The 23,870-nt window shown below is 40.5% G+C and overlaps 1 protein-coding gene across 1 annotated transcript in view; it reads left to right on the top strand.

The window, feature by feature from the left end:
- Positions 1-1,715: 1,715 nt before the first annotated feature.
- The window catches only part of LOC311316836 (basic helix-loop-helix ARNT-like protein 1), a gene marked incomplete at both ends in the record, with an annotated part of 43,239 nt that continues 21,084 nt past the window's right edge, over positions 1,716-23,870 (top strand). Inside the window, one exon of the mRNA XM_084447771.1 lies at positions 1,716-1,780. Within this exon, the coding sequence (XP_084303897.1) occupies positions 1,716-1,780 (65 nt within the window). The remainder of the gene's footprint in view (positions 1,781-23,870) is intronic.

Here is a 23,870-nt window from a genome sequence, read left to right as displayed (position 1 = left end):
AGGAATTGGCTGTGGCGCACATGACTTGTATTTCTGAATTGAAGGCTGAAGATAATAACGTTATTGGTTTATAAATTGTATTACATTATTGGCCAGTTATTACATTAACGGTAGTTATTACATTATAGGCCTCTACAGTGTCATAAACAAATAGTCAAACACAGGTGAAACTAAATTGCTGGTCTAGCCTTAAAAGGTGTGATCCTCATACAGTAGGTGGAGCCATATGGGGATATAATTGATTGGCTAATAAATATATATAGTATCATGGCCCATTTGCCATGATGGTATTTGATGTATACACCAATCAATTATATCCCCTTAAATGCCCTACCTGTGAAGGCTACACCTCTGAATGCTTGGCGAGGATTAGTGGTTGTCCTATGTCCATTTCCTTATGAAACAGATAAAGCTTGGGATTCTGTAAATTAGAGGAATTCTGCCAGGGGCGGTTTACAACATCATGTCACATCAGACTGTGACGTAAGAATAAATGGGTGTACCAGACGGGCAAAGCATTTGTCCACCCTGCGATTGGAATAAACATTTCAGATGTATTTTTGAATCATACTCCACAGTTCTGACTTCCAATTTCTTTGCTGATATTCTTTGGTGTAAGCACTGGTATTAAACTTTACTCTGTGGGGGGATTCTTCTACACTTTAATTTCATTGAATTTCATTGAATTTCACAAATAAGAAAGCTTCAGTCATGAGTTACTGTAAATATAGTGAACAATGACAGTGAAATATACATGTACTGTATACAGTATATGGCTCTGGGATTTATCAAAAGTGCATGCTATATAGTTGTTCTTGGCTGAGCCTGTGAATATTGCGTACATAGTATTAAGATGAATTTAAATGTTAATCAAAACAATGCCACATACAGTACCTCTCATATTTTTTAAACTTCTCATATTTTCCTCATGATTATGAGATTTACAGTAGACCGTGGACCATCAGGCATAATCTTATCTGGATAAAAATGAAAGCAGCCTAAATACAAATTTTATCAATTATTTTGTTAGCAAAGGATTGATCTTGGCAAGATTGATGGAGGACAGGAGCTATAGATAGATAGTAGCCTAATAGAGGTCTCAATAACATGTCTAACAAAAAAGAGGTTGCACAAAAAAGGATATGAAGAGAGGATCAATTTCCTCCAGATATCTCTCCCCTCAAAATGAACTGTACGGATTTTCCTAAAAGCCACAAACCATAAATAATTATTTAATATGCTAGCCTACAATGGACTGAACATGATCTACTGTTATGGAGCTATTTACATTAGGAACATTATGAATCGTAGGCTAAGTAGAGAATATGCATTTGTATGGTCTGTTTTCACACTGAGAATCAGTGGCTTACTTGCAAGTTATTCCAGCGGGGAATGAATACATGAATGCTGTGTATATCTCTAGGGAGTTGAGTAGAGAGCAAAAGTATTACTGTATCAGTGTTTGTGCTTTAAAGGAGAATGCTCTTTTTCGACAACCTGGACCTTTTTACAGCATATTATAAGATGTTTTTACGTATGCCGTAAATAAGGTCCCGGTTGTCGAAAAAGAGCCTTCTCCTTTCATGTGTTGATTTGTGCTTTAATTCCTCCTATTCTCCCAAGTCTTTGACTGGAACATACTGTATTCACAGGACCTTTCACACTGGCATAAAGTAATCTGCATCAGTCCTCTACACTCCACCTTTTAGGCAAACATGAGTGTGAAAGCTAGTGGACTGTTCTGTACTGGGATGCATCTAGCAGACCTGCTGGGGAGGTGGTCAGTAGTGATTTGATGCAAATTACTTTACCACAATAGCCTAAGCAGCACATGTTCATGTTAACTCATAACACCATCATGTACTGTAGCTTCATCATGACATCATCATGTACGTAGCCTACTAGCTTCATCATCATAACTGAAAATAGTGTTCGGAATGGTTACTGTGGTCACGTGGCACGTTAGTGTTTGGTAAAAAGACATTTGCAGTGTGAAAGCAAGGACGGGCATCCCTGGATGTGAATTGATGCAAATCCATTCCATCTGATTGTAGCCTTCTAGTGTGAAAGACCCTTAAAACATCTTGTTATCCAGACTTGTGTCCAAGAGTATTTAAATCCCCCCCAATCCGGTACTTCAACCAGGCTCATGTTTACAATGTATTTGAAAGAAACTAATTTATTGCAATGGGAAATTACTAGGTACAGTAGTATAAGATAAAGAAAAAATGTTTTCTGTAACCAGTGTGTTTTGAAATCCATTCTCACAACAAAAGTATATTATCGTAATTATTAATGTAATACATTAATTTAATTAAATGTCAGATTTGTATTCATTATTCAGCGATATTTGTAAATTAACTGGGTTAAATAAAAATCTACCAAATGAAGGTTTATCACAGGTTTTGTGATTGGCTGTCATTAGCCATGTTTCTATAAATTGTCAAGTGAATTTTAAGTGAACTTTTGAAAATGCAAATTAGACGCCTTTCCATCAACTGGTAGAAACTAGGATACACAAAGTGTAGTTTCGTGAGAAGATAGCAATATAGGCTACATGGCTATGTTACACATGGCTGTAACCGTAGAATAAGTAGAGGTTGCGAACCAAGGTCTTCAGTAATTAGTTTAGTTAGCATAATCTATTATTTTTCCCAGATTTCATTATTATAACAAGAATTGAAAAAGTGCTTCAAAACAAACAGTTCATGTGTGTTTAAATACAGTTTGCTTAGCTAGCTAGAGTGGCTATACTGTATATAACATAACTAATGAGTCTTTCTTTCAGTCTGTTATTTAGCTAACATTAGCTAGACAATTAAAGTTATAATCAGTTGGCCAAGATCATAAATTGTGCTTTGATTTGATGAAGTATTAGAGTTTATTCGTTGCATAATCATGGAGTCGGAAGCAACATTTCACTGTTACACCGTACATTACATGTGACAAATAAAAGGAATCTTGAATCTTGATGATTGCAATGCATGCAGCAATGGTGATATGACAGTGACGGGCACTAGACACCAACATTGGAAACAGTTGATCTGTTCGCTACGTCAGACCTTTTTCAAAAAATATGTTTCCATCTCCCATTTTGCACATTGCACACAAGCTCTTTTTCGAAAAAGGGCAAAAAAACACCTCAAGTGAGCGTACAAACGTTTTTGTGCTAATTATAGGAAGCTCCCCCCATTTGTTAATGTCCAGTAGCCTCTATAGGAAGCTGTACTGTATATTCCAACAAATCTCTAATTTCCATTCAAATTTTATCACACATCGGATATATTTCCGTACTTTGCACATCATATGAAATCTTACAATTTACACTTTCATAATCTGTAAAAAACAAAACAAAAAACAGAAAAATTACCCTGGCAGACCTCAGGACCAAACCTCCAGTGGCAGTCACATACCGTACCTTTTGATTTTTTTTAACAAAACTTGAATGAATGATGAATATATTACTGGAAAAAAATTATTTTCTTCAAAATACACAAAATTCAAAACAATGCTGCTGTTTGCCCTATCCCATTTTGTAATGTTTTATAACATGCGATATAGATCAATTATATATACATAGTTGATCTAATACAAAGTCAAAGTCAATTTTATTTATATAGCCTAGCACGTTCATACAAGCAAATGTAGCACACAGTGCTTTAGAGCAGGCATTCCCAAACTGTGAGGCGCGCCTCCCCTGGGGGGTCCCAAAGAAATTCAGGTTAGAAAGAAAAATTATTTTTGAATTTTCTATGGTTTTTATGAATGAAACATGATTTTAAAGGTCAGAAAATCGAAATAAATTATGGGAGAGATGTATACTACATTTTTGGATAGTGCAGAGAGAGCCTCCCACTGCAGGCATGAATGTATTGTGCAAAAACGTCATAACGTTAACTAGCAACAGGTGCCACCGAGCTAGCTGTGTAACGCTATGGGCTAGCTAATGCTGCCTTGCAAAATGGACACATTTGGGGGGTTGGGGGGGTGTGGGTGTGTCACTGTTTTCAGAGGAGAGGCCCACATTGATTGAGTTTGGGAACCCATGCTTTAGAGAATAATTAAAAACATACAGTTTATTAGTAGATGGTATAAAAATGTAAAACAGGACAGATCATATGGTAAAAGAGAATAGAAAATAAGAAACAGTAACAAATTAAAAATTAAAATATGAAAATTAAAATATTTAATTAAAACAGGTCAAACTACATTATAAAAGTGAAACTAATGACAGCTGCTGTGCAGCACTGGATTGGGACCAGGCCTTTTGAGGAGGAAGAGGAATGAGACAAATATCAAACTTCTAAATTAAAAAATCTGAAAAAAACATGTTTCTGAAATCCAAACAGTACAATGCTGAGTAGGAATTGTTTATTCTGCATCACCCGGGGCTTGAACTCGCAACCAGACACCAAGGAAAGGTCCTGTTCTTGTTTGAGCCAAGTGGCAGTTCGACCTAAAAAAAAGTATGTCACAGCTAGATATTTATACTGTAGGAATCCTACATGAACATAGCAGGCCTTCATACTGGAGGATGGTACATGCCCAGATGATCTTACATACCTTGATTGGGTGGTAGAGGAGTCTACCACCCGACGCGTCCAAGCACGCCATCGGCCCTTGAGCAGACCAATGGCGCGCTTGACGACGCTGCATGTCCGGGAATGTACCTTGTTGAACTGAGTTTCCTGCTCATTCTGAGGGTCCGGGAACCAGCAGCCACTCCCTCAGGTGGTAGCCACTGTCGTCAGTCTTGACTGGTTCTCATTCTTATCAGCTTTGAATATGTATTGTAATACAATTTACCGTGGGTATAGGAGAATGTGAACAGTACGAGAGGTCCAGTCAATCAGTAAATTAGTACAATGTTTTATTGGGCAAAGCTAAAAAGGCAGGGACATGGCACACAAATCACTCAACACAGAATCAGGACTACGGCACACATATCACACAACACAGAATCAGGACTACACCTATCCTATCTCAGCCTCAACTATGGGCTTACTCGTCAGTGGGGGTAGGGACTGGCCGGTAACCCTGGCCGAGGGCTAAACTATAATCCTGGCCTACCTGGGCCCTTTTATCTGTTCCCCCTGCCTCCAATTGTCTCCCCCCATTAACCTAGCCAGGTGTGCTTCATCAGAGTATGTGGGCGGGGCAGGTAAACCCCTTCCATCACAGTATCTTGGCAAACATAACACAGGATGATGTACAAGGAGGGGACAGATACCTACTATTAATACATCCATGGTAAAACCCCGTCTAAATCGGTACGCCGAGTCGAGAGGTGTCGTAGAAAAGCGCGTAAAAAGGCGACTAAATATACGCCCTTTTTGGTTGATAGATCAAGCTGTGGGGGGGGGGAAGTCGGCGTACGCCTGAAATCGCGGAAAAGGCCGTGTAAAAAAAGGCGTACCTCAATGATAAATGAGGCCCCTGGGGAAGCTTCATGTAGACATACACAGACTAACAAGACAGGTGGAAACCAATCAAACGATCAGTGCCACAGGTCAATCAGAGTCAATTTAGCCAGTTGTAGTCCTAAGGTCCACTATTGGGGCATGGTTGCCAACAACGTCTCTGATCGTTTTTTCCTGTATGAACAGCAGTAGTGAGTGGACAAAATGAGGACATACTTCAAAATACTGTCAAAAATTCAGTTTTTGAGATAAAATTCAATTTTTCATGAACATTGGAGATTTATTGAGCGTGTATTTGCAGTAGCTGCACACTGTACTGTTTACAGTAAAACATGTTGATGCGCTGTGGTCTCAATTTTTGATATTTCAAAATTCTGTGAAGATTGTTTGTGGAGGACAGTCTGAAGATGTAGTGTAGCAATTAGGGTGTTAATTGACCAAAACGTGGGATGAGTAGGGTTTTATAGGTTTTACAGTTTTTGAGAAAAAAAAGAGTGATAGACTTCATAAGTCCTGCCAAAGCATATGGAGGTTTCTGCACTTGGGCCTACATTTTGGTGGTGGTTACAAAGTGATAGCACATACGACTGATTTGTTATGATTTGTTTTAAGTTTTAAACTTTAGACGGTTGCTGTAGCGCCACCATCAGGACTAATGGCCCACAATGGCAGTTGAGGACTTTGGGCATAGGATTGGACCTATTTGCAAAATTTGGTGATTGTTCATGCATGGAAAGTCAGACTCCCTAGGAAGAAGAAGATTCAGAATATTGGGAAATACAAGAGTTGAGGCTGCCCGGCCCTTACAGAAGAAGAAGAAGATACTGGGAAATACAAGAGGGCAGCCACTCAGTGCTGCGCTGGAAGTAGAGGATTGATTACATCTCAATCAGTTCGACCTGTGTTCAATCCAATCAAATCAATCAGTAAATCCAAGCTCATTCCAGAGTCCCACAACTCATTTCCATCACAGTAGGCTATGTAGGCCTACTAATATGTTCATGCAGGATTCCTAAATATCTAGCTGTGACTTATCTTTTTTCTTTTCTTTTTTAAGATCAAACTGCCAGCTTCACTTGGCTCAACAAGTGTCTGGTTGTGAGTTCAAGCCCCGGGTGATGCATAATAAACATGCTAATGCCTACTCAGGCATTGTACAGTTTAGATTTCAGACATGATTTTAAAGATGTTTTAATTTTTTAATAGCCTAATTCCTCCTCCTCAAAACACCCGGCCCAATCCAGTGCTGTGCAGCAGCTGTAATTATATTTGTAGCATTTGTTTTGTAGGCTACCCTACTTTTATTTTATATTTTGTACTTTGTTTTTTGAGCACACTTAGAAACAAACATTTCACTGTTGGGGCTACATTGTACTAATATGGTGCATAATATTTGAACTGAACTTGAACCCTATGGGTTTTATGTTCTAAGTTCACATTTTAACTGACTGTGGATATATGACATGATAACTATAGGCTACAGCCCTGATAAGCTCAAAACGTGCAATCAATTATATTTTGAAACGTTTATGGAACGACCGAGTTGTAAGTGACGCATTGCTTGCGCACTCGTACTTTCGCCATCGAGGAGCTTTAAATGGGTTAAACCAACCCATGTGAGGGACAGGTTATATAATATTTAGGTCAACACGTTCTTGACTGGCACGTGCAGGCTTCCCCTTATGTAAACCCTCGTGCAGAGGTCTCGACTCTTGCCTAAACTAGGTGAGATAGGCTAATTGGCGCTAGAGAAGGACATTGATGAATGCGATAGCTTTCTTTTTCAGGCCATTTGAGTATGATCCGCATTTTTCTTATTTAGGTTAGTCCGGAGCCTAACCAGAGTTGATAATAAATGTAGGCATATAACTTACTTAAAGAACAGGGTCAAGCAACAATGTAGGCTAAATAAGACTAATTGCCTAAATGCCATATATAATGACTCATTAAAAGTCAGTAGGCTAGGTAAAATCATTGATTTTTTACATTTTCTTTAAGCGCCAAAACGTTTTTTTGAACTCATAACAAATCTTCATGAATGGCTCTCGCCGCACACCCAACAGCATGAATGGACAATTAAGTCTCTGGTAGTGTGAATGGAGGCGAACGTGTGGTAACTGATGATGGAGGAGGAGACAGCTGCAGCTACCTCTTACGCGTTTTCTTGCTGTCCTCAAAACCCCATAGTCTACTTTATCCGGCACGTTTTTATCTGTAGGTTACTCCCTCCCCTCCCTTCTCCCCTGCCTTTGTAGACAGAAAAATGAAGTCAAATTATACAACATCTTCAACCCCCGCCTCTTCCCTCCATCTCTGACTTACTAACTTACTAGCCTATATCTATAGCACCGCCACCACGTCCACATGCTCTGCGGCGCCGTGCTCGGGCAGACAGGCTCCAGCCATGTCGGCGGACATTGCAGCAGCCGGTAGCAATGACGGGACTACAGAGAATCGAACAGGTAGGCGCCATTTATTTCTCCTTGATACCCAGGTAAAGATGTTTTCATATTGGACATTCAACAGACATTCGGCATTCTGTGGTAGAACATCACCTAGGGACCAAAGTAAAAATACAATAATAATCAGTGCCCACCCCCCGCCCCCATTTTTATTATTTTATTATTTAATAAAAGCATTTTTCTGGTTTATTATAGTGTTATAAGCATCCCAAAACCATACAAAGGGTTGTTTGTCACAAAAAATAGATGCCAATAGCTTATATTAAAAATCAATTAAAAACATGTCACTGCTCTTTGTAGCCTACTTGATGTAGCACATGACCAATAAATTTAACTTGACTTAAATGTGCTTAGATTAATAACTTTTTCAGTTAAAAAAAATGGCATAATCCATACCACTTTTCTCTGCTTTATTTCTCGTAGTTTCACAATCTTTGGTTGTCACAAATAATTCTACTTAGATCAGTAACTTTGCCAATATTTGACAGAATTATCTCAAACATTACCTTTCAAATCCAGCTGCATTCAAACATTATGTCATCGGGAGGTATAGTTGGGATTAAATGAAAAACTCATTTAGGTATACACTTCTGTTTGTGTAATAAAAACCTCAGTGAAGTGAGAGTTAAGCATTCTATTAATATTAGGGCTGGGTATTGGCAAAGCCCTCATGCTACGATACGTATCACGAGACATGGGTCACGATACTATTGTATCAGGATACCTTACGATAACGATACAATGCGGCGATACATTGCGATACATAATTTATTGAATTTAAAAATACAGTTGAATCCCCCGCTCCCTGGAGGTGATCCTGAGGGCAGAGGGAATGTAAGGACATTTTAAATCCATTGAATCCATGAATAATGTATCTATGATTGAATTCTAACATTCATTTTATACCTATTCCTTGTCTTGTTCTGTGTTCCCAATTGTATATTATTCAAACTCGGCTACTTCCACAAACTTAGATTTTCACTAAAAATATAAAAATTTTCTTACAGTTTTAATCCTTGCACGCGTACAGTACATTCTTGAAATGACTTACAGTTCCCCAGGAGTACGTTTTTTTTTTGGCATGCGCTGTCTGAATTTGAATTCTACATTCTGGAACATTTGATTGTTTTACCCACTAGGCTACTCTACTGCTGCAGCAAGGCTGTGACAGGACAGGAGTTTTAATCCTGTCAACATTCTACAGTAGCTATAAATTAAATTCAGGCTACATGTGTGAATGTTTTTACTGTTGCGCAACATCTTCAAATCATATTACTGTATTGATTTTTATCAATCAACCAGGTTTATTACACCCATTTGACAGTACTTCTGACTGACCACTCTAGCAAAATCCTACTGTTTGACAGAAGCCTACTCTTCAACTGAAAAAAAGAATCCCTGGAGTTGGGATGTAACAGTGCAGATGTTATTATACAGTAGCCTATTAAATAAAAAATAAATAAAGAACAGGAGTAACACAGGTTCCTGATTATGATTATAGGCTACTTTTACCTCAGTCCCAAGGCATGGAATGCCGAATGTCTATTGAATGTCCAATATGAAAACAACTTTACCTTGATGACACTGCAGTCAGTGTAATGCACTGATAGGAGCCGAGTTTTTTGTGCGAGGCATAAGCCGTCGCACCATGAAAAGGGAATGCCGGGTTGTCCCTCTCGTCCTTTCCGTTGTTGACCTGCAGTTCTATGTTGCTACCACAAGAGGCAGTGGTCCAAGAACATCAAAACAAAAGACTATGACACCATTGAATTTCAATAGCTCCAGTGGCCTAGTGGTTAAGGAGCTTGTCTCCCATGTGGTTAAGGATCTCGTCTCCCATGCTGAAATCCTACAAAACTCATGGATTTAAAACTTGTGGGGTGGACTGTTTTTTGTCACTGGATGTTATAGAAGCTATATAAAAATGCGGTTACCTGTTGGTTGTATGTCAGTTATTGAATTTATGTGCAGTAATTGAACATCTGAAATACTCCTGTTTTGAAATTATACCAACAATATGTGTCTCAGTAATTACCCATTATATATAGATCCTTTTACTGTTGGCAAACAATTAAGTGTGCACATTTTGGCAACAAAAGAATGAACTATGGATGCCACCAGGTCCATCAATCAAATGCATCGATTCTAGCAAAACCTAATGAAATGGTGAGTCCTTGATTTTTGCACCTTCTTTCAGTGAAAGAAGGCACGAAAATCGACTTTCAGACTTAAATGCGTCTTGTATTCTGCCATATCGCTTCATTTTCATCCGTGTTTAGTATTTTGATAGTGCTCAGGCTACAGTCCTCATGAAAATACAGTCCACTTTACGGTCCGTTGACACCGGTCTTACTAGCTCGTTAGTCACTTAATATTGTAGGCCAGGTAAAATGATTCTAGCTTACGGAAGTCAAGACCAAATCTAATCAAGACCAAATCAAGACCTGGAGCGGTGTGCTAATACGCCTAGTAGCCTAGTAGGCTAAACACTGATTAGTAAAGTAGGGGAGTAGGCTATTGAGTGCTGTGCCCTAAGGGGGTGTATTTTATCGTCCTGTCTTTCCTCTTGGTGGTGCTTGGCCATTGTTGTCATATAATGGCTCTGTAGTTTATTTAGTGTGTCTGTAGGGGTACGGAAGTACTGTCATGTGTCCCCAGTGTTAGTGGGTGTGTGTCTGTGGGGGGGTGTCTGTGTGGGTGTGTCACTAGGGCAGAGTGCTAGGCTAATTGATGTCACCTGGGTCTATTTACCTGTCAGGAGTCATTGTTTGGGGTGTGGAGAGAGGGTAAGGCAGCGGGTGCCGATATTTCTGTTGGCTACTATAGTTTTCCTGTATGTTCCTGTGTCCAGTGTTTAGGCTACTACTAGCCTACTAGGCTACTAGCCCCATTAGCTGACCGCTCCAGGAAGAAAAGTTCACGCTCTCGAGTACTGATTAAATCTAGGCAAAGCAAAACGCACAGCCATAACAACTGGTAATTAATCACAAAAGACCTACCTTATATCGTAACTAGTGGTGGGCATAGATAAATTTTTTTGATCTAGATTAATCTCACTGCAATCCTGGAGTTAATCTAGATTAATCTAGATTAAAATGGCTCATTTGAATTCTGCCGAAGGCATTCAAAATGTGTGCGCTACTTAAATAATGACCAAAAGTAAGCCCTTGAGAACGGGTTTCTCAGGCCAGGTGGCCCATTAGACCAGGAGCCCATCTACTTTTTCAAAAATACATCACAAACCGCTTGAGAAAGCTGTTCTACTCTGATAATTGGTAATGAAAATAACATCATCTTCAACCACGCTGATAGGCCGGCAGTTGATGGCAATCCACTGAGCTAGGAGGTTAGTTAGCTTGGCTGATAGAGCTGTGCTGACGGGCTTGCCTCGGTTACACTCGAACATTGTACTTTGACGAACACAACCTTTTCCCGGCGCTTCATCAGTGCTTGGCCCGGCAACCTTGCTAACATCAACTAAGGGATGCTTTGCGTTTAGGTGGTACCTGAGACTCGAGGAACTCCTACAGTAAACTAATTCCGCTTTGCACAAGGTGCACACAGCCTTGGTTTTGTCGAGGTTTCCATTGGGAAGCTTCTTGAAAACAAATTGGCCCTGGAGCAAACCCGGCTTCACAGCGTCCTCCATGTCAGCTGACATTTGATGTGGTAATTAATTTCACACATGTGCGGACCAGGTTCAGTCTTGTTCTTGCCCCCTACAGCGTAATTCGGCCAGGTATACATCCGCGCTAAAATATAAAAGTGAAAGTCATGGCTTGCTCACTATGTAGACCCAGCTCCCAGACCCAACTTTGAGAATAGATATAACGGCGATATTTTTTTTTATCGCGCGATAAGAGTCTGGCGTTAACGCAGCACGTTAACGCCGATAACGGCCCAGCACTTATCGTAACCCAAACTCGTTTAATCCACTGGAATCAACTTTCAACAAATACTCAAGATCTCAGTTTTCCATGATATTGATACATTAGCTAGATCGCTAAAGTGGGTAATGTGATTGACAGGTGACGTAAATGACGGGACAGTCATGACAAGTTTTGATTGGATAAACCGTCCCAATGTTAAAATGTCAATGGGAATTCCAATGTAAGCACTTTGAGAACTAGCTTACCCTACGCCCACTTTTAAGCATTTTGACAAATTACAGATTAGGTTACATTTCGACTGATGACGACATTATTCGCGGTTTTGTATGTTCGGGCTAATTTGATTGGTTGATTTTTCATTCGGTCTTGATTTCCGTAAGCCCGAATCATTTTACCTGGCCTACAATGTTGAATTGTGAACGACGAGCTAGTAAGACTGTCAACGGACCGTAATGTGGACTGTATTTTCAGGAGGACTGTAGGGGGAGACGGAGCACTACCAAAACGCTAAACACGGATGAAAATGAAGCGATATGGCAGAATACATAACGCATTTAAGTCAAAAACAGTCTGAAAGTCGATTCCGTGCCTTCTTTCACTGAAAGAAGGCGCAAAAAACAAGTTTTATTTGGATTTGTATGGGTAAGCCAGGCTTACCCTGGCTTATAGGAGCAATCGCCACTGATTCTAACCCCAACCCACACTAGGGACTGGAAGTAGGACACCAAAACCCACCCATCGATCGCCACTGCACAAGTAGAGTAGTGGTGAGAGCATTGGACTCCCACCCAGGAGACTGGGGTTCCCGGTGGGGATGACTTTATGTTATCATCAGTGTAACTGCTTTAGCCACTGACCGCTACCATTAATGTTATGGAAGCTGCTGCTAGTTGTTGTGAGCCCATGAGCTAACTGGCTATCCAGCTCTTATTGTGCTGGATTAGCATTGGAAGCATTGGAACTGATGTGTCCAAGCAACAAGACCTATCTTAATTTATCAGACATTATTTCATGTCATTTCAATTCACAGCTATTTCAGTGGCATGACTAGCTTCCATCCTACCAGTCCTGAACAGAAACAAGTCAGTGTCGCACCTAAGCCATGCTGGATCTGGCCTGGTTTCCATGTTCTCTGATCGGTGGTTCTTCTAGGTCAGTAGATCAGTAGAGCAAATGCAGCAGCCCCCCCCCCCCCACACACACACATCTTTGAGGTTTTGTGATGGGTTTTGAGGTTTTTGTGAAAATGGGAATATATTTTATGTGACATGTTGAGACTAACTCTAATGTTGTTCCAAGAATGTGTTGTTTGTGGTGTATGGAAATGCAGGCTATCAATGGTAAATATTAATTAAGTTATTACACACAAGGGAGTACTTTATCGTGATTATTGGCATGATGCGAAGCAGAAGCAGCAAAACATTGAAAAGAATCATGCTTAATTAGACTTTCAATTTAACTTTGCAGTTATAACCTCAATTGTATCTATTGGCTTATCATGAAAAATATACACTCCCCGGCCACTTCATTAGGTACACCTTGCAAAACATTTGCATTTTAATACAACAGTCCTGTAATAAATCTCTCTTCATGATTGTTAAAATGTTCACTTTATGTTGCAACAGTTTACGAGAGGTGGTGATTCAAGTATATGATCATTTTGGAGGATGTAGTTTGTGATGCTGTTGAATTGTATTGCATTGTACTAGCATGTGTTCCTATTATTTTGCCCACCCCTTTGATTGAAATAAATTGAAATAAAAACATGTGGTAGTACAATGCAGTACAACCTGACTGTATGCAGCATTCACCTGACGTGTTGCGCCGATAGCCGATAGCCGATATTTAAGGCGATATTCAATATCACCAATTAAATTTTTTTGTAAAACAAAATGACAAGGAGAGAAAGCTCAATTAAAAAGCTATGCAAATAAAATAGTTTATATTATGTTTTTATTTTGGTCATCACCTGGGCACATACAGTACAGTATCATGTTACAGCTCACACATATACAAATGAATTATTAATTATTATATAATTATTATTAATAAATAAAAAAAGAATACTTTGAAATTAAATGTTTAACAAGCTACAGTAAATGAACGTTGCCATCTAGAACAGGGCAGGCTACAGAGAGTGAGACTGAACGCTGCTACTAATCATGAAACACATAACCAAGCATGCCCAGTGTAGTAAGGTGTTATCAACCTAATACTCCTCCGGGTTCCTTGGCGATGTGCACACGCACGCTCGGTAGCACTCACCAACATTATATGGCTCTTTGGCAGTGCCGCAATATCAGCTTTATGAAGCCGATAGCCAATATGGCGCCAAAACGTGAATATCGGCTGCTATTATCGGCTGAACCGATTATTGGTCGATCTCTAGCTATAAGCGAAGACTAAAAGCAAATACCGTGCCTATAATCTTCTCTCACAAGGAGACTAAATGCCCTCGGATCGCCCTCGCTCTATGAAAAGACAGGAGATGCTGGATGCCTAAGATGCTGGATGTCTGAGCCTGCTCCTATAGTAGCAATCTCTGAAGGCGAGCCATCAGACACCATCCTGATCATGGAGTAACCTGAACATCCACCAGTTCAGCAATCCGTAAGTGTACAGTGTTCTCCAAGTATCATCAATGCGGCAACTCAGACGGATACAGACATGTTGGATGCAGCGGTACAGCGGCCAGCGGATGTGCACTATCCGGTAGCTATGGACCATGTTTACACATGTAAACATGAAATTGAGTTATAAGTAGAGGAGTACCAGGATGTTTTTCTCAGATGATGAATTTAGTGAGGAGAGTGAGCCACGGGATAGACAATCTGATCCAGACCACACTTTAAATTAATCTGATCTCTCAAAGCACCCAAGAATCACAAGCTTCAACTGACACCCATAACCGAGGTAGTCTTTTTATGGTGTTCGAGGAACAGTCAAAGCAATTTCTTGATATGAAGTAGCTGCAAAATGAAGGATCACAGTTAACCCTAGAGCTTACATTTGCCAATGGCTGTACAGTAGCTACAGGTGGTAGTCTCAGCCTACTCTGAGTGGGACCAAAGGGGCAGGAAACCTGCTTTAAGCAGCATCACTTTTCTTCAGTGGCATCCATTACTGTATGCTACATTTTAACAGTTCTGTAGTAGCATCAACCTCAAAGCAATAAGTAAAGACATACACAACACTGAGGAAGAAGTTTGTCTTTCCTGTTATTGAGAAGATATGAACCAAAGAGCAGAGTGCAGTGTTAACTACCATGAAGTCACATGAAGCAGAAGTGGAGATGGTCGGTGCAACTCCCCAGACCATTCAGCCAAATACTGCATATACACTTTTTTAGATGTACAGAGTCAAAAGGTGGTGGACTTCAAGGTAATAGGCTGCACCCAAGTTTCGAACTCTAATATCATGGAAATCAAAGGTTTTAAAGAAGCTCTTCAAACCATATAAGACAATGGAGTGAAGGTCTCTACCATCTCCACTGAAAGACATCCACAAATTGTAAAAGAAATGAGGTTCAGCAATTGTAAGTAAAAATTTAAAAAAATGCCCACTACAGCTAAGAGGAGGGAAGTCCTGGGAGAGTGGATTCCATCCATTAGAAACCATTTGTGGTTTCACAAACCTGTGAGGGTGACACAGAGGTGTTGAAAGAGAAGTGTGTATCAGTAATACACCAAGTTACCAACTGACACGACTGGCCAGGGAACAGGCACTACCACAGATGTGCTCAAGAGCCTCTTGATAAGACCAGCCAGAGAAGTACGTTTTGGTTAAGCCCAGGATCTGAAGCCCACAAAGCACTCGTCAAGATTGTGAAAGACTAGCGGCTTTTTAAAGACCTGGAGCATATGACGAAGTGCATCCACAAACAATACTAGAGGTATGTTCAAATATAGAAGTCTTACAAAAGTTTTCACCCTCATAATGTGGCAATGTTTTAATTATGGCCGGATGTGACTCAAATTTGTTTCAGGTGTACCACTCCATGTACCTCAAATACCTTCCTTCGAGAACACATTTCAGACATGATGTGATGATCCATGCCTCCATGCTTGCTAACCCTCACCATGGATGTTCCTAATGTTCCTCTCTTAATTTTTTTTCCAGTAATCCAATTCCTGTTTTGATTTTTGAAAATTACTCACACACAAACATATAAATTCCTTGTTCAATGATTACAGATCCAAATTCAGAATATGATTCCCGATTAAAATGTACAACATATTTGAGGAGTTCTTTTGCATAAACAGACATCTCCGTTTGCAGGCCTATTAGCTATCCTAAGTCACGTTTGCCTATATCTGTGGTGAGGTTTAAAATAGTAGGCTTAGGCCTATTCATCTCTTGATGGTGATGTTACAAAGTGACAACACGTAGGATATGGACAGACAGTTGGCGTATTCATAAAAACATTGACACCATGATATTTATTCACAAGCATAAACCCATTCAATACATCTCGATATATTCAACTCTCGTCATAATATGGGAGCTATAACATTGAATGGATGAAGGACTTAAAACTAACTGATTAAAGGAGTAGTAAAGGTTGACAAAACTAACACTTTTGAGAAAGTATGATAATTGCTCTACTACCATTTTGGTCATACAATGGTTGGGCACCGTGAAAAATCATTCAAAAAACATGTTAAACTCTCAGTTTCAAAGACAAGAAACTCACCGAGGTGTTAGTTGGCATTCTGACATATAATTCGCCATAAAGTAAGATTCTGGTTCATCTGGAAAGGCTTTTTTAAATATTTAGCATAGAACTATTTAGTCGCAGCACATACATGTGTAAACTTCCGCTTGAACTGATAACGATCTCGCGCAATGCCTTGAAGTAGTTCCGCTTCCTGAATCCCCTCTGCGGATTGATCTACACATCTACAACGGTTGCGTCAATACAAGTCAATGGATTTCATAAAATGATCAATAAAACCCTACAGGATTCATACTTTGCGGCGAATTTAATGTCAGAACACCAACGGACACCAATTACCCCCTCGATGAGCTTCTTGTCTTTGAAATCGAGAGTTTAACATGTTTTTGAATGATTTTTCACGGTGCCCACCCACATCCATTGTATGACCTAAATGGTGGTACTGTAGAGCAATTATCAGACTTTCTCAAAAGTGCTAGTTTTGTCAACTTTTTTAATCTGAACCATTGTATATGATCATAAGTAACCTTAAAACAGAGCTAAACATAATTTCCCCTATACTAGGTTGTTGTCACCTTGCGAGCTATGTCTTTGTTGTAAAAACAATAAAAACTATAAATAGGAAAAAAAGTATACCACAAAGTACCTCCCTATACCACAAAGTACCACAAATTACCACACATTACTGCAATGGGTAAGTACCTCAATGTATACCCCAAAGTATACGGCAGAGTACTGCAAAGTAGTGCTGTGTACCCCAAAGTATACAACAAAGTACTGCAAAGTATACCACAGAGTACCCCAAAGTATACCACAAAGTACCTCAAAGCACCCCAAAGTATACCACAAGTACCACAAAGTATGCCAAAGTATACCACAAAGTACCCTAACAGTATTATTCATTCACTTTTTTTTTAGATTATTACATTATCAGTCAAGTATTACATTACCAGTTTTGAAAAAAAGACCCACTTGATAATGTAATAACTTGACCAATAATGTAATAAGGTATTACATTATCAGAAAAATTGTATTACATTATCAGTCAGGAAATGTTATTACATTATTGGTTAAGTTATTACATTTAAGTCAAACTTTTATTACATTTTCAGGTGTTATTACATTATCAGTTAATTATTACATTATTGGGTGCTACGAGCCTTAGTAAGCACACCTATTGGATGTACTGGCTGAGGTCATGGACCTTGGCTGTAAAGTGGATTAAGGGTGAGTAGTTTTTAATGCAGTGATACAAAGAAGTAAATGATATGTAAAGCATTGTTGAGTCAGCGGAAACATGCAAATTAATTTTCTGATTGGAAATGTTTACTTTACTTTACTTTTAAAACAAACCCAATGACTACAAAACTTCATTTGAATAAAATAAAATATATACCTGTTACACTTAAAATGAATATGCCTGTCTTACAGGTGTAAGCTGCATCACTTGTCAGTATTGCTTCCACCCTCCTCACTAATCTTGGTCCTCTGACTTATGTGACTTACATGATTACTTTTCATTAATGGCGCTTTTGCCAGCTGTGCCATAGTAAAGCTCACAATTTGATGGCATGAGTGGATGATATGTATTAAAGAGTGAGTTTCACCAATTCAACTCAGTTACACTCCTCCATCTCAACTCAGTCCACACATCACATCGACCTCAGCCGGTCGAACTGATCCCAACTGTGTAACGGCACAAATCTAACAGGTGTCACTTGTCAGAAGGCTATCACTTCCACCCTCACTTGCTCCTCTCTGGGTTTGATCTTGTAAGGAAAAATGTATTGTAAAATAAACAAGCTCTTGGAATAGTTAAGTCTAGAAATCATAAGAACAGTTTTGATAAGGCATCAAATGGCATGACAATTTGTAAGCGATTCCTATCTCAAGTCTTATAAAAAAATGTACCTAGGGTGCCATATAAATGTTTAGATGGTAACAGCGCCTTGCTCCAGTGACAGTATCCTGCTCTTTTATGGCTAGTCCTTAATTTAGGTATATTATATCCTGTCTCTCCCTAGTGGGAGATAGATGAAGAATAATTTGTGGATGCTCAGAGGCTGTACCAGCATGTTAGGTTAGACTTGAGTGTGAGGGCTTAAAGTAATTCTGAAAAATGTGAGAGATGTCTACTAACTATGCCAATTTTGTTCATGGATATGTATTTACTTATGTTCTATGGTTCTTTGATTCCTGTGGTTTAGGAAACTTGCCAATGGGTGAAGACCACTGCCTGTCTAACACTCTACCTGATGTCATGACCCTCGCCCAGTCCAGTTCCCTTCCATCTGGCTCTGTTCTGCCAATGACAGATCTGCCAAGGAAACGAAAAGGAGAAATTGATGATAGGTAAATGTAATGCTACTACTGGCTTATTCAGTACATCATGACTGTAGCGAAACATGTTTCACAGAATTACTCTAAGACACCTCATGATTCAATGATACAACAAGCATTCATTCTTCACCACTAAGCATCCATTAGGCCTATACAGGAAATGTCAAGCAAATCAAATACTTGGGGATATCCTCTGAGCCATAACAGAACCCGTGGGGGAAAGAGGGGTAAGATGCCGCCTCAAGGACAATGTCTATTTTCTTCTAAAATATATAACATTTGAATATCAAAATAATATGTCGACAAGAAGTATGCCTAAGTAAACACAGAGGGTAATTAATTCATAACTGGCTACAACTTTGTTATTATAAAACTAAATGTAAAATCTTGTAAAGGGGCATCTTCCCCCTCGACACAGGGAAGATGCCCCCCTAGCGGGGGAAAATGCCCCAGTGGGCACCTTGCCTCACATGTCCTTTTGATCTAAATGTATATAAACCTGATTTTTATGCACAAGATTAACTTTATTTTCACATTTTGATTTTGCTCTTACTTTAATTGCAACATACAGTATGTTGCATAACACATACACTGCAGTGTGGACATTCCCTTTTTTTCATGTCAGTGTGCGAGCACCTTTGTCCAGGAATTTACATCCAAACACCACCTTAAACCTTTGTCCTCAAGTCCCCTGCAAATCATAGTTTCAATCTCCCCCTTTGGAAATGTAAAACACCTCAACTGTCCCCTTTTGTAATTGTAAACACACTCTGCATAGCTCTGCCTCGCTCTTTTGTCCAAGTCAGAAAGGCCACACCTGGTCCTTCCTGCCCTGACTCAGACCTTTGTCTATAATTCAAAGCCATATTCAAAGTGAGTTTCATCCCACATTCCTTCCTTTCACTGTGTGATATCCGTCCCCTCACGATGACGCATAGACAACTCAGCCAATGAAATCCTAGAAAGACTTACCTGTGTTCTGACTGAATATAAGCCAGGCCAGAAGTGACTGACTTCACTTCTCTGACAAACCACCTTTGTTTGCGTTGTTCAGGAAGTCCTTGCGCAAGTATTTGATTTCATTCAATAAACCAGACTCAACCTTTTGAACGTATCTTGGTAAATCTTTGGACTAGACAAGTCTAAAATACTATCACAGTTTTGGCGACGCGGATGATCTGGGAGGACTACCTGCGTGTTGCCGGGATTCCAGTGGATAGGACTGATCGACAGACGTGTCGGTCCATATGGGCTTGGAAAATCAATTTTCTCTCTTGCGCCAGAGCGCATGCCGAGATTATTTCCTCAGTTCTGCCACTGGATTCCTGAGGCTCACAGGTACGTTTAAACGAACCCTCTTGTGGTTCTGAGTTGTATTTGCCTTGATTTGGTTCAGTTGTGTTGGTCTGGATTGGTTGAAAACAGGAAACCCCAGCGTGGGTATTAAGTAAGTAACTATCCAAGGAGATGTGAACAGCAATATACATATTTATATCGTATTGTCGTTTTGACTTCGTCCTTGTTTAGGCTACCGGGGGTTCTCTTCAGAAGAGGTGTAATTTTGGGTTTGGGACTCGCTCCCTTACAGTTGATGTAGACTACAGTTTAGATTGTTTGTCGGCTCGGCTGTAGTTAAGAAGTGAGAGTGCACTTCTAGGATAACGTTTTGGGTTGCTTTAGTTCGATGTTCCAGAATTAGCACAAAAGGGAACCTGTTGAAGTTCGCAGATAGTGCGATTTCCACAGGATTGAAGTTCGCAGATAGTGCGATTTCCACAGAGTGAAGTTCGCAGATAGTGCGATTCCCACAGGGTTGAAGTTCGCAGTGAGTGCGATTTCCAAATGAGTTGAAGTTCGCAGTGAGTGCGATTTCCAAATGGGTTGAAGTTCGCAGTGAGTGCGATTACCAGCTAACCTCCGGAGTGTCTGTTTTTTTTGTCCCCGAACGGGGTTGTGTTGTCTTTATGTTTGTCTAAGCGCTATTTTTCGCCGGCTCAGTGGGATTTTTGATTGCATTTTTGAGCCTCGGCTCTTGATTGTATGTTTGTTACGCGCGCCATGGATCCAGGTAAAGTATTGTTTTGTACCCTTTTTAGACTGTTACATTTCTGCTAGATTCCCAGTAGGCTAGCTAGCTGGTTGCCTAGGAGATAAGGAAAACAACTCCCGGTGATCCGCCTTGAGCCAGAGGGAGAACAAAGAGATTCCTGACTGGGTGAGTACTAAGCGAATTTTAATGTGTCTTAATGTTTGTTTCTTCGAAATTGTATTCTTTCCCGCCGTGAGTTAACCATAAGGTTTCTTTTCGTTGCTGTTTTGGGGTTTTTAGGCTGCGTCATGATTATTTGGGATTTGTTTCTTTAAATTTCCCCGCGCACAACCAAAGACCACATCCGGGTCATACATGCAACATTTTGGGATCACCACTAGGTGTCCCTGTAACCCCGGCTAATAACATAGGGCTAGAGGAGGTCACAGGATTCTACTGCTAGCCTGAGGAGATTGTTGCGCTGAAGCATTACTCTGCGAGCGTTTGTTGGCAGATTTTCGTTATGTGCTAAAGCATTTTCGATTTCTTACATCCACATCTGACATTTTAGTGTTAAATTCTAAGATTCGGGCTCAGCTAGAGGGTTAAGGGAAAAGTAGAGTTAATTCTCTAGACTGGTCTGTTTTTAAGATTTGGGAGAGTAGACAAGAGAGTTTTTTTTTTAGGTCAGGAAGGAAAGATAAGGAGATTCAGCAAACAGTCTCTCCACCATTTTTCCCCAGCAGAATAACTCTGATTTAAAATTAGATTCCCCCCCTCGACTTGTTGCGCCATTAGCCACGCCCCTTCTTTCTACGAGGTATTTGTCCGAACAGGTCCGGAAGGAAGAGCCTCCGATTTTGAAGTCGAGCGCCACCTGCTGGACTTCCCTTGAACAACCCATAAGGGTGATTTTAAACTAGCCAAGATAGAGAGTTTTAATTTTTAAGGTAAATAAACAGGATAAAATAGATGTAGAGCGAACTCAAAAGTCTGACAGGGTTGAATAGGTGTTTGATTCAGGAGTTTTGTTTCAATAGTCAATGAATGGCCATAAGCTGTTCGTTTTATGCATTTCTACTGTATGAATTTTCATTCATATAATGATAATGTGTTTTTTGAGGAGCTGGCATTAGGCCTTCTCCTCTGCTATTGAACCCAGTCTGTGTTTTGAGTCTTAATTTTCAGGTGCTATGGACCCTGGGCGGCAGGTCTTTGAGAAGCCTGGATCATGCCTTCCTGGGGACTGCTTGGGACCTGCTGTTTGTCTGTTTTAACTGTTTGTTTTGTCTCTCTTTCTGATATGTAGCTTAAGACATAAGCGTTGTGCATAATAGTGGGGGGAATAGATAAGGGTTGCCAGTATCTTAATCTGAATGCAGCATCTCATAACCCAATTTATATATATTTTAAATGAGTATGTTAAATATCTCATGTTTATAGTTTGAGGCACATTCATCGGGCCTGAGTGTTTTTTCTGAGTGGTATTTTACAGACAACTGTCGTTCCGGGAGTGATGGGTGAATGCCGAACCAGGAGACGGGCACAGGACACCGGAGGTTACTGGCCTGTTTCCCTACAGATGGGCGATCTGGGTTTCGTGAGATGCAGACCAACGCCATGTCACCAACTCACTGTGAGCGACAGATAAGTATGAAACAGGAGCAGTGCCCAAATACTCTGTCCTCAAATGCAGAAGAGGGAGGTTTTAGATATACAAATTTTAGCTATACAAATGAAGCTTTGATGGAGTATTTTGATTAGTTAATTGTAAATGAAGCCAGTTCATTTTAGTGTCATTTTCTTTGACCCATCTCTATTTTTATCCTGACTTCAGGGAATTTTTGCTTTCACCCTTAGGGGGTGTTGTTTTGTTGAGACGAGAATATAGCGTATTTTATTTTCATAAAATCGCAAGAGAACTGCTAGAGCCAAATCCAATTGCCTTGATCATGACTGGGGACTAAGCGTGTTGAAGTCATTCTAACACTGCCCCTGATGTCACTGTAGGATACTGCAGACTGGCTCTAAATGACACTTGAACAGTCACCCTGTTTAAGTTTTCCTGACAAAATAACAACATTTTTCCCCAAAGCAGGAGCTTGCACTTAACCATGTTTCTGAGTATCTCCTACAGACTGTTGAATAACCGTTCCTGACCAAAGAAGGGAACAGGGAGACCAGACCAGAGGACTCTCTTTTGCTCTGTTTTGTCTCTGTTTGTCTCTCTCATCTGTGGATCCACAGACGGAGCACTTCATCAGCCTGTGCTGGAGGCGGGAGCGCCGAGGTGAGCCCTCCAGCAGCACGACCCGGGCCGGCCCTACGTGGAGCAGTACAGGGATGGACCGGGTTCAGTTCAAGAGCCTACATTTCTGACCTACAAGCATCTGCTCCACCTGCGGAGAAAAAGAAATGAAGGACTAAGTGCACATTTCCACCACCAAACTAACCTGTATCTAGGGCCTAATGACAAACCTGTACTACCTCGTTCATGTTTTCATTATGCTTTCAAACTAGCCCACGGGCCAGATCATGTTTCAAAAACAGGGGTGGCGGAGGATGTTAACAGATGTCTCCAACAGAGTGAGGACCGCCATTTCCTGAGGCTAAGGAGGGGTTCCTGCATCACATCTCTCCTGGGGATTGGGTCCTAATCCACGACCACAGACGAAGGAGCTGGAACTCGCCGAGGTGGCTCGGGCCGTACCAGTTTCTACTCATCACGCAGACAGCGATCTGAGAGGACTTCGTTGGACCCATGCAAGCCATTGCCGACGGGTCCAAGCAGCAGAGGACGGTCCACCAAGGGATCGCAAACACCAGGAGATCAGAATGCAGCTGAACCAGAGGGCTCAGAGGCCAAACCCATGGGCCATCACACTGTCCTCTCCTCTGACGAGGAATCGGAGGAAAAATGACCTTGCTGGTCACCTCCTCACAAGATGCACCACACACGCACACACACCTGCACACACTAACATTGAACATAACTGATTTCAAGCAACGTGACATCGAAGTTGCGATCTAGAAGAGAAGACGCCTTGCATTCCC

This window comes from Borostomias antarcticus, assembly GCF_949987555.1.
Source record: "Borostomias antarcticus genome assembly, chromosome: 13".
Taxonomy (NCBI): Eukaryota; Metazoa; Chordata; class Actinopteri; order Stomiiformes; family Stomiidae; genus Borostomias; species Borostomias antarcticus.
The sequence above is the reverse complement of the archived record's forward strand: the minus strand, read 5'-3'. Positions and strand labels throughout refer to the sequence as shown.